Source organism: Cotesia glomerata, linkage group LG9, assembly GCF_020080835.1.
Source record: "Cotesia glomerata isolate CgM1 linkage group LG9, MPM_Cglom_v2.3, whole genome shotgun sequence".
Lineage (NCBI taxonomy): Eukaryota > Metazoa > Arthropoda > Insecta > Hymenoptera > Braconidae > Cotesia > Cotesia glomerata.
Genome location: NC_058166.1, coordinates 8,272,257 through 8,284,969, shown reverse-complemented (window position 1 = coordinate 8,284,969; position 12,713 = coordinate 8,272,257). Strand labels below are relative to the sequence as shown.

The 12,713-nt window shown below is 28.0% G+C and overlaps 1 protein-coding gene across 1 annotated transcript; it reads left to right on the top strand.

Annotated features, from left to right (window-relative positions):
- Nucleotides 1-533: 533 nt before the first annotated feature.
- Nucleotides 534-5,353, top strand: LOC123272211. Its single transcript, XM_044738912.1, has 3 exons — nucleotides 534-641; nucleotides 2,582-2,746; nucleotides 2,883-5,353. The coding sequence occupies exons 1-3, from the start codon at nucleotides 534-536 to the stop codon at nucleotides 4,392-4,394; spliced, it is 1,785 nt and encodes a 594-aa protein (XP_044594847.1). The 3' UTR covers nucleotides 4,395-5,353.
- The last annotated feature ends 7,360 nt before the right edge of the window (nucleotides 5,354-12,713 follow it).

Here is a 12,713-nt window from a genome sequence, read left to right as displayed (position 1 = left end):
TTTTATTTTTGGGTGGCATTACGAATGAATAATTATTATTAATAATAATTAATAAAAAGAATACGGCGAAAGTATTAAAATAACCACAATAATGCTCTAAAAATGGCCGTTTGTCAAATTGTTTACTATCGTTGATTTCGCCATGATTGATTTCTGTTGGGTTTCACAGATAATTATGTGATTGGCTGAAAAGTGGCGGGAAATTTGAAAGCTTAGAAACTCTTAAATTAAACAACCAATAATATTATACTATTAGATTATTGCACATTTTTAAGGTTGGTGGCGTTCCAGTCTAAATTTTTATCGATGTATTAGTAAAGTCATGTAGTATTTTTAAATGTATTCTATAAATATATACTGCATGTAAACAGTCTAAACATAACCTCATGGTACATTTAATAAACAACGAGTAATATTTACATAAATAAAAATTTTTCAATTGAGTGTTAAACTAAAAGTTCAAAGAGAAAAGTGCAAATAAACTAATATTTATTGCAATTAAGAATCCATCTGGTACTTGATTAAAAGTAAAAATGTCTAACAAAAGTTTCCATGATTTGTCCAAACGAAGGAAGAGAGACTATCTCAATAGTATTCGAAAAAGAAATAATGTTCTTCCGCAAAATAATAACGATAATGAAGTAAGTAAATAGTTATAAATTTTTATATTTCAATTAATAATTAAAATTGGAATGTATTAATGTTTTCAAGTTTTGTTTATTACTCTGTAACGGGTACTTTTTGACCAATTTTTACCCCCGGCTCGATTTTAAGCTCGCCGGAGTCCAGGATTCTAACGAGGGTAATTTCGAAATTAATCAAACTCGGAAATTTAATTAATATTAACAAACAAAACCTCTTTATTTCAATAAACAAAAACATTAAACATTTTACAAAAGAAAACGGCAATTAAACAAAATAAAACCCATACATACACGGCGTTTACAATTTCCATTACCGTCGTTGGTAAAATCATTCGCCCGTCGTACCTTTCAAAACGCGTCGCTAATTCCCCTTCAGTCGGCCCTCTGGTGCCCAGCTCCTGACAGGTGACTAGTGCCGCCCCGCAGGCCCTAATTCGCGATTCCCAAAGGAAGAGTGAATAGAATCTACCTCTCCCTCACCTACTCGGCTGGGGTTGCCACCTTTTGGCTGAAGGCCTCCAGGTGGAGAGTCGCCTTTACTCGTAGGTAGATAAGTTCACTTACCTGTGGTAGTCCGCACCAGGTAGAGAGAACCCTCTTTTAATTTCCTTGGCCAGAAGTCTCCAGACAAGTAAATTAAACCCAGAGAAAGGTTGCTCAACGGTGGATAATTTTTGGGCTTTATCAACCCAAAAATTATTAATAAAAGCGAAAAGTATTGGTGAATTATCGCCACCTATCGCTTGCCGTCGAACTTCGGGAAATCCCCGAAAATTTATAAGTTTTTAAATATATTTTCAAAATTAAATATCAGATTCATTCAATTGATTCAACAGATTACATCGATTTCAATCGAATTACATTTTCCTATAATTTCAACGTCGAAAAATAATTTCATACAAACATAATTATTTTACCAAAATTATTTCCCATACTAATTTAATTTCCTGGGACTTAGAAAAATAATTAATTGGATATTTCGAATTTATTCAAAATATTTTAATCAATTAATTATTTCAGATAAAGTAAATTTTTGTTCTTTGAAAGAACAAAAATTATCACGTCGCGGTTTCGCTTATATCAGCTCGGCGATTTTTATCGCGAGCGAACAGTCGACGCCATCTATCGCGCGATGGCAAACTACTAAATTCCTTTTTCTAATAGTCGTCCTTTGAAATAATTTTAAATCAAAGAAATAATTGTAAACAAAAAAAATCATATACAGATTATTATTATTAATAATAATCGCCGTAAACAAATAATAAAGTTGTAAACGAAACTTGTCAAATTAATTGTTTCAATTATTTCAAACGACGTTTTAACCGTTAATTAAATTAATAATCTTTCATTAATACTTTTAACTAAACAATTAAACATAATAATAGTTACAATAGTAATAATAATAATTAACTATAAATAAAATAATTAAACTCATGACAAAAGTTAAACCTATATACATAAATGCCGTGGCACGGCAGTCGACGCGGTCGCGGTAGCGATGGCTCGCTCGGTCCGTCGATGAGCCCCGTCTCTCGTTGCTCACGACACCCCTCCGCCTCCCCGCTTATAATACCTTCTTCACAACTCTTTACCATATTCTAAGTATGACTAAAGTCAGCAGACATTTAAAAATTTTTTTAATTTTTTTAGCAAGTAATTTTTTTTAGAAAAATAAATTTCAAAAAATTTCATCCGTAGTTTTTTTTAAATTTCTTGATGGGACATTTTTTGAAAATTTTTCTTATTAAAATTAACTTGATAAAAAAAAAGAAAATCTTTCAGATGTCGACTGAAATCAATGTCATATTCTAAGTATATAAAAATAAAAAATTTTAATAGAATTTAAAATAAATAAAAAAAAAAAGTATTTGTAAATCATTTCTGACCTTCAATAATATTACTAAATATCATTAATAGCATTAAAATCGTTATTTTAGGTTGATAATATTCCATTGAACCAAAGAATCGATGACAATATTATTGAAAATGGAAATAACTTAAATGACGACGAGATCAACTTGGATGGAGTCTTAGAGTTTCAAAACATAGTGGATGCCAGGCCAATGAACTGTGTGAGACAACAAAATATCCTTGAAAATTCTGTAAGTTGATACTTATGGCATAACAAAGTCTATTTGCTATTTACACATTTTTTTTAGAAAAAAATTAAGCAAAATTTAATAGTTCAAGAAGCTAAAATATAAACATATCACATTAAATTATAATATTTATTTTTAGACTCCAAATCAACCGATTAACCTTAGGGTTAATGACGTAGTGGCAGAAAATGTTTTAGCAGCTGTCAAAGAAGAACATCACGATGTGGATAATGAAAATATATATTCTGATAATGTGCATGGACAGAGAGAAGAAGTTATGATGCCAAATAGAAATATCCACACTTCTAATGCTGTCTGGAATGAAGTAGAAGAAGAAAGAGAAGAAGAAGAGGAGGAACAAATTTTCGCTGACGAAGACGATGAAGACGAGAACTTAAGAGACACTACTAACAATCTGAATTATGATTTACCTCTCTACAATGAAGCACCATTAACAATTACTCAAAGTATGTTATTAATTGCGACTTTGTTAATAACTCATAACATCACGCAGTCATGTCTTATTGACATTATATCTATAATAAATTTACATTGTTTGAGTGACGGTCTTCATAAAAATAGTTTATTTAAGTTCAAGAAGTTTTTTGCTTTGGGAAATTATAACAACACTAATCATAAGAAACATTATTATTGTTCAAATTGCCTAAAAGGCTTAACCTCTTCAAATGAAGCTTGTCCAGAATGCTTAAACAGCAAAACAGCACATTTTATCACCTTATCAATTTCCGAGCAACTGCAAGAATTATATAACCGACCCGGATTTTACCGACAATTGCGAAACCAGTTCCGACAGCCACATTTGAATGGAACTTTCATTAATGATGTCTATGATGGTTCTTTATACAAAAATATTGAGAGGAACGGTTACTTATCTAACGGAAATAATATATCATTCATGTGGTGCACTGACGGTGTTTCGGTTTTTAAATCGTCACAAATAAGTATTTGGCCTTTGTATTTAACGATCAACGAATTACCTTTTAAAGAACGAGCCAAACGTCATAACTTATTGTTAGCTGGATTGTGGTTTGGTGATACTAAACCTGATGCTAATCTGTTTATCGATAAACTGCACTCACAATTCACAAAACTTCTTGAAGGTGTGAAGTATACTCTATCTGATGGACAGGAAATATTTGTTCAAGCAGCATTGCTGTTTGGTACATGCGATAATCCTGCCAAAACACATTTTCTAAACTTTAAACAATTCAATGGTTTTTATGGTTGCCCAGTTTGTTTAGAACCAGGAGAGAGTTATCGTTGTTCAACTGGGGGAACGACGCACGTTTACAAATTCACTCAAAATCCAACTCTCCGAACAACTGAGCAATCTATAGAGCATGCAAATATTGCATTAGAAAATAACAGCGAACAATTTGGAGTCAAAGGTCCATGTGCTTTATCAAACATAATGCCGGATTTTATAGCAGGAACAGCAATTGATAAAATGCATTGCGTAGATAATGGTGTTGTAAAAAAACTCTTATCTTTGTGGTTCGACAGTACTTATAATAGTTTTCGTTATTCACTTTATCCTGTAATTCAAGTGATCAATGATCGATTAACTAGCATAAAACCACAAAAATTCGTCCACCGATTGCCACGAACAATACAAGAACTAACTCACTGAAAAGCTTCAGAGCTTAGAATGTGGTTTTTTTATTACTCGCTACCAGTCTTATCTGATGTGATGCAAAATGTTTTTTTTGAACATTTTATGCTATTAGTTACAGGTATTGCATACCTTTCATCTGATAGTATTACGCATGAAATGATAGATGAAGCACAAAGGTTATTAAATAAAATTGTCAGTGACTTTGAAACGCTGTATGGGCTCCAAAATTGTTCTATTAACATACATTCACTTCTTCACTTACCAGAATATGTAAGACGAATTGGGCCTTTGTGGACAACTTCTTGTTATGTCTTTGAAGATTTGAACGGGCAATTCTTGAAGTTAATACATGGGACCAGGTACATTGATTCCCAAATTGCAAATATACATGGTCAGTTACTCAGGATGTACAAATATCAAGAACAGCTACCTGATGGACCTTTACGGGATTTTTGTATCATCAGAAAATATGGAGTAAAAATTTGCGAAAAGATATTCAGACATTGTTACAGTGTTGGAACTTATGTCAATTTCGATAACATTCCGCAATTCTTACGTAGAGCAGTACAACATTTACTACCGATTAGAAACATAAAAAAATACCATCGATTAATGAAAGACGGTCAATTGTATGTTTCTGAACAGTATTCACGAGATTTAAAAACACTATCATCTGACGTACAGTACACTGATCATACAGGAATACCACGTTTCGGCAGAGTTTGTTGCTTTATCAAAATTACTGAGTGCGAATGCTTAAATACTTGTCACTGTTATGGCACTCATCATGCGATAATAAAAAAATTTGAATTCAACAATGCTTTTCAACTGTCATATGGCAACGAAAATTTGACAGTACCACATATATATGAATGTACGATAACTGAAGAACATATAGCTGTTCCAGTAAAATTTGTAAAATCTGTTTGTATATCTATGAAAGTAGATCAACGATTATTTGTCGCTCAAACAGTAAACACAAAAGAATTAGAATAATAAGTAGAATTTAATATTGTGGTACTGAATAAAATAATTAATAGTACTGTTCATTTGTGGTGTTAAAATTACTATTACTTTTTTTTAACTTTTCCTGAAAATAAACTTATGAGTTTCCCGAGTAAACAAAAATTTTAGATAATGAGATACGATCATGTATCTATGTATAATACATAATTTATATATAATTGTATATAGTCTATATATAATTGGATGTAATTTATATAAAATTCTATAAAATGAGATTGTTTAGAATTATATAAAATTGTTACAATTGTTATATACAATTGAATAATTACTGAAAGAGCGGAAAAGCGGAGATCAGGTTTAGGTCTGGATATCTCAATTAAAACGCGTAAATTATTATCAAAAATAACACTAGGAATTTATTTACATTAAATACACTCAATATTTAATATGTTTAATAGCGGATTGTTAAGATAAAAGCGGATTTATAAATTACAGCGTGGTTTGCAAAAGCAAAGCCGGTTGACACGTGGTTGAACACTTTGCCGGCACTGAAAAAGCGGTGAAATAAATGCACAAATAACACAACTTATCTGAAACAAACTAAAGCGAATTATTAGCGGTTAATTTAAGCAAATTAAATTATTAAATAAGCGAAATGCGGTTTATTAACGAAAAGCGAAAGTAAAGAAATACTAATGGCGACTTGATGCAGCGAAAGCGTGGAAGCGAAAGATAATAACAATAGTTCGTCTTCTTCCTCGTTGAGTTGGGGAAGAAGGCTATTGCGCATGTCTAGTGGGAGCGATCAGCCAATAAAGCGGTCGATTCATGGCATGATCGAGAGGCTGATTTTCCATTGGCGGTTCGATTTTGCGGGAACTAGCGGTGGACAGGTGCGTCTCTTGAATTTGGGAGTCCCCCAGGAGCGAGTTAATCGCTACTGGGCCTTGTTCACCGAACAACAATTATGTTGTATATAAAATTATGTACAATTATTTAGAATTATGTAAAATTTTATGAGATTTCCTTCACAACTTTATACAATTATATATATTTAGACACAATAGTACAGAATTTTTACCCGGGTAAAAAAAATTTGTGTGTAATTGTTAATACTTAGGTAAAATTATATATTATTTATATATATATATATATATATATATATATATATATATATATATATATATATATATATTTATAATTATATAGAATTATGAATAATTCTATAAAATTATGTACAATTCTATAGAGTTTTACAAAATTCACAAACATTATTACATACAACTACTTATGTGAAACTATATATGAGAACATAAAATTATATATAATTGTATACGATGATATAAAATTGGATATGATAATATATGTACTGATAGAAGGATTTATTAACTATTAACAATTGAATTTGTTTGAAGACTTACCCGAGTCGAAATTTCAGGTCTGTTTTAATCGTATTTTTTGGCAAGTCTGTTTCAGAAAATTTTTACGATTAAAACAGACCTGCAACTCTTGGTTACTCTATAGGCGCAGGTCTGTTTTTATCGTAATCATGAGTGTTTTGTCCCATTCTGACGCAGTTACGATCAAATCAGGCCCGAAATAATAATAATGTAAAATATAATAATAATAATAATAATAATAATAATAATAATAATAATAATAGTAGTAATAATAATAATAATAATAATAATAATAATAATAATAATATATTTAAAAATACCCACTGTGGTCATATATTTTTTTTTTTTTATAATTTTCAAAGCAAAATTTTTATTTTTTTTTACTCTGGATTGTAGATGGAGGTAGGATGTTATAGGTTCAAAGTCAAGAGAGGTGACTTTTATTCGCTTTATAGAGATATAATCACGCTACACACTTAGGTTATATATTACACATACGCTTAACTTATTAAATATTTTTGCCCTACCCGAGATTCGAACCTACAACCTAACGCTCGCCAGACTATCGCTTACGCACTACACTACGGCCGACATATCAATGTCTTGTTTGAGGTGGGTTATAAGTTAGCCTGCATCTGTTAAATAACAATTTTTTTTACCACTTCTTATGAAAATTAAGGAACCTTTTTTTTTTTTAAATCATCATTTAACTGGGTCTTTGATATTAAAAAAGATCGATAGTTATTTAAATTTTCATTGTTTACTCAATAAACAATTTTTTATAAGCAAATGAATTATCTCTTTGTATTTTGTTTCTTTTTCTACTTAAAAAAACAAAAACAACCATGTATTATTAAAAAAAAAAATTTCATATTTTTTATCGAACCTTCAATTTTCTATTTAGTTTAGTCAACAAGTGCCTTTTAGGTCAAAATTTTTTCGCCTTCTCCGAAAATTATGATTGAGGTTTCATTCGATTCGGAATGGCATGTAGATAGTTTTTGAAAGAATGTTAAGCCCGCTCGCAAAAATTGAAATAGTTATAAACAATTAAGTAAACAAAAAAAAAGGGGTTTGATTTTTTGTCAATATCTCACAAACTATTTGGGATAGTTTAAATTTGAAAAAAGATTCAAAAAGAGGAGGAAATTTCATAAAAAAAGTCTTGACTCCCGGAATTGTAGGACCAATATTTATAATTTTTCCAGAGGGTTGAAAATATGCTCAAAAACGGGTACTCCGACTCGCGCAAGCCACGCCCCCTTCGGACCTTTAATGAATAAATATTATTTAAACTTATTAAATATGAAAATTAAAAATTAAAAAAATTCAGGCGCCTGCAGGATAGATCAATGAACAATAATCCGTGGTCAAAAAATTTTTATCGTGATTTTTCAATAAGTTATCCATTAATTAATTAACAATTTTTTGTCGCACAAACATTAATATTGCAAGTGCGATAATTGTTAAACTATTAATCTGAGAATTTTTTCCTTTCGTGGAGCTATTTTTCAAAGGTTTTAGAATAGATTCCCGTTGGAAAAATTAAAAAATTGTTAATTTTCGTTTTGTTATTAACAATTTACTGAGGGGAAAAATTACAAAGCTTTATTAAACATTGAAAAAAAATTTTTTTTTTTATAATATTATTATTGATCCGTTTTCTTATGATCAGAAGCTACTTAAAAATGATTTTTAATAATTTTTATCTTCTATTGTTTGAAAAATTGTTATAAACAAATGCGTTGTTTATAAGATAATTAAAAATTTTTTTTTGATAACGTAATCTTTGATGATAATTAGAATTAAAAAAAAAACCGTTTCTTAAAAAAATTTTTTTATTGCTTAAAAACGCATTTGTTAAATAACAATTTTTTTTCACCACTTGTTATGAAAATTAAGGAAGCATTTTTGTTTTAAAAATCATTATTTATCTTGGTCTTTGATATTAAAAAAAAAAAAAATTCGATTATTATTTCAATTTTCATTGTTTATTTAATAAACAATTTGTTATAAACAAATTAATGATCTCTTGGTATTTTTTTTCTTTTTCTACTTAAAAAAACAAAAACAACCATGGATTATTTAAAAAAGAATAAAATTTATTTATATTTTTTATTGAACTTTCAATTTTCTGTTATCTTTAATTTCACCACTCTGACCTGGTTGTTTATGTTTAATTTTATTATAACTTTTTAACTAATGAAGAAACAAAGAAAAAATTGAAGACTTACTTATTCTTTATTAATTAAACAACAAATTAAGCCAAAATTTGAAGCTCTGACTCAATTATTTATTTAATTTATACCATTTGTTGATAAAAAAAATCTTCAAGAAAATGTTTTTTTCTACTTTTATGTCTAAATATCTTATAAACTAATTTAACTATCAACTGTAAAATATAATTTAAAAAATACCTTATATTATTTGTGAACAATATTTTATAAATAAACTTACTTAAATTAAATAACATTTTTAGTTACTAAGATGCTTAGGCTAATAAACTTGGAGAAAAAATTTTTTTCTACCTTATTTTTATTCATAATTGAAAAAATAACCGAGCAAAACTAAAATTAATAAGCTGAAATTGTTGATAAATATCCGTTAAATAAAAAGTTACATAAGTTGTAAGTTGATAGTTTAATTTGTTTATAAGATATTTAGACATAAAAGTAGAAAAAAACATTTTCTGAAAGATTTTTTTTATCAACAAATAGTATAAATTAAATAAATAATTGAGTCAGAGCTTCAAATTTTGGCTTGATTTGTTGTTTAATTAATAAAGAATAAGTAAGTCCTCAATTTTTTCTTTGTTTCTTCATTAGTTAAAAAGTTATAATAAAATTAAACATAAAAAACCAGGTAAGAGTGGTGAAATTAAAGATAACAGAAAATTAAAAGTTCAATAAAAAATATAAATAAATTTTTTTTTTTTAAATAATACATGGTTGTTTTTGTTTTTTTCAGTAGAAAAAGAAAAAAAATACCAAGAGATAATTAATTTGTTTATAGCAAATTGTTTATTAAACAAACAATGAAAATTTAAATAATAATCGAATTTTTTTTTTTAATATCAAAGACCAAGATAAATAACATTATCAATTATTTTCTATTCACGTATATATTGATAATATTAGTAATAACAAAAATAATTCGAATTTTCGCGGCTATGAAAAACAAGATGTCGGTGGTATAATAATAATAATGAATAAGTTGTTAAAAAATAATAATAATCGTACATCTTTTAATAACCTTTACGATCAAAATGGGACTGCTGAGGTCTGGTTTGATCGTATTTATTTTCTGACACCGTCATCTACGCCCAAAACAGGCCTCGTTTTAGGCGGTAAATGAGACTTCAATGGGTTTGGAAACTTTTAGGATGAAAACAGACCTGAGATTTCGACTCGGGTAATAAATATAACTGTAAACAAATATATATTAACATTTAATAAATCGTATTTGATAAATAATTTATTAATTGTTAATAAATATTTATTTATTCCTATAATGTTGAAAAATCATTGATTATCAATTAATAAAGCTTATTAAATACAAACAAATCCTTCTATCAGTGTAACTACACGGAAATTAATATAATTATTTAATTATATATGAATCATATATGATTGTATGCAATTTTTTTTACTTCGGTGGGTACTTTGTGATAGCTATAAGACATTCTCTCTTTTTATCTAAGAGTCGGTTACTTCAATGATTAATAATCTTTTAATCTATATAGTATTTTTCAGATAAGATAATAGAAACTGTATTAATTTATAAAAAAATTGAATTTCACAAAAATTAATAGTTTCATCAAGTTTCAAAATTGTTACCCAGGCCGAAATTTAAGCTTTTAATTCTGATTTCACCTTCACTATTTTTTTAGTTTTAAAGTAATTATAAATTTTAAAGTAACGGAACACCTTGAAAATTTCATAGAATAATTTTTACGATTTTATGTACACAGAAAAAAAAATTTCTTGACTGGAGAACAAAATTCTTGACTCAAAAAAATTTTCGACTGCTTGAAGGAAGACCGAAGTAAAAATTTTTCTTGAAATTCTATTCTTAACGGAAGTAATTTTTTCTGAATTCAAACTATCATAAATACTTGATACAATAAATTTTTATATTTGATGAATTTTAGATATTTTAGGAAAACAGCGCAACCAACTTCAGTTGAGAAAAAAATTTTCTTACCTTGAGAAAATTTTTCTTTTGAATTTTTGATACCCATTTTATATTTTAGCGTGCAATTATACATATTGAATGAAAAAATATGATTCAATATTGTTTGATCTTCCTATTTGACATGTTAATCAATAAAATTATTAATGAAAATTTACTTCTATCTTTATATTTAATTGTTTGGAGCAAGAGAAAAATTTTCTCAAGACAAGAAAATTTACTTCTATTAAAAACCAAATTTTTTGGAATAAGACTGAATTTTCTGAAAACAAAAAGATTTTCTTGGCTCAAGTGAACCTTTTTTTCTGTGTAGATAATTTTATAAATTTAAATCTATATATATATATATATATATATATATATATATATATATATATATATATATATATATATATATATATTGGAATAATTTTTTTCTATGAGAATAATTATACATAATTTATATATTATATTATTTTAACTTCAGTACTTCGCATTCAAAGTTAAAGTAATAACTTTAAAAATTTTATTGAACGCATAAAGTTGAAAAATTCTAAGTCCAAAACTGGACTTAGTTAATATTTTCAATTGTTGACTGTCGAAATTCTATGTTCTATGAAATCGTAAAATTGACCTACTTATACTCTTAGTAGGCTGAAGTACCGAAAAATACGGTTTTAAAGCGATCTTAGGTTTTGGAGGTTGAAAATATTATTCTAAAACATGAATTTCGGCCTCCATACCCTATTTTGAGTATGTTGAGGGTCAAAATAGTATTTTACACTCAGTGGGAGGTACAACATCAAAAGAAATTAGGCTTTGGAGGCTTGAATTAGTATTTTAATTTTGACTCGGGAAGATCTAGACATTCATCATCAGCATCAGTAAGAGCAATAACATCGGCGTCAGGTAGTAAACTCGAATCATAGACGGTGGTAAATTTGGTATTAATGCTTCTACTAATCTGATAATAGATCTCTAGTGCTTGTTTGGAACAGCTACGATTTTGGAGATTCCGTTTTTTGTGACGATGCGAAAATCTTATTAATAATTAACTGAAAAAAGGGGATTAAGCTTTTTGAAAATATCTCAAAAACTAATGAAAATTTATTAAATTTAAAAAATGATTCAAAAATAGAAGTAAATTTCCTAAAGAAAAGTCCCGACTCCCGGAACTGTAGGAACAATATATAGGGATAAAAATACGGTCGAAAACGGGTGTTCTGGCTTACGTAAGCTACGCCTACTTTGGACACTTTACTAATAAAAATTATTTTATCATATTAAATATAAAATTTCAGAAATGAAAATATTCAGGGGCTTACGGGATAGATGAATAAACAATAATTTGCCTGGAAAAATTTTTTATCATAATTTTTCAATTAGTTATGCAATAGTTAACTAATAATTTTTTTCAGCTTGAACATGAACATTGCAAGTGTGATAGTTGTTTAACTATAAATTTGAGATTTTTTTCCTCTCTTGGAGCAATTCTTGGAAGTTTTCAGAATAGATCCCCGTTGAAAAAATGAAAAAATTTTCGTTTTTCAGTTTTTTTGTTAGTAATTTTTGTTGTTGCAAAATTAAAAACTTAAATTAATCGTCGAAAAAAAATTTTTTCTTCAAAATATTATTAATGATCCGTTTTCATGTTGTCAGAAGCTGCATAGACATAATTTTTTAAAATATTGGTCCTACAGTTCCGAGAGTCGAAATTTTTTGTTAGGAAATTTCCTCCTATTCTTGAATCTTTTTTTAAATTTAATAAATCTTTATTAGTTTTTGAGATATTTTCAAA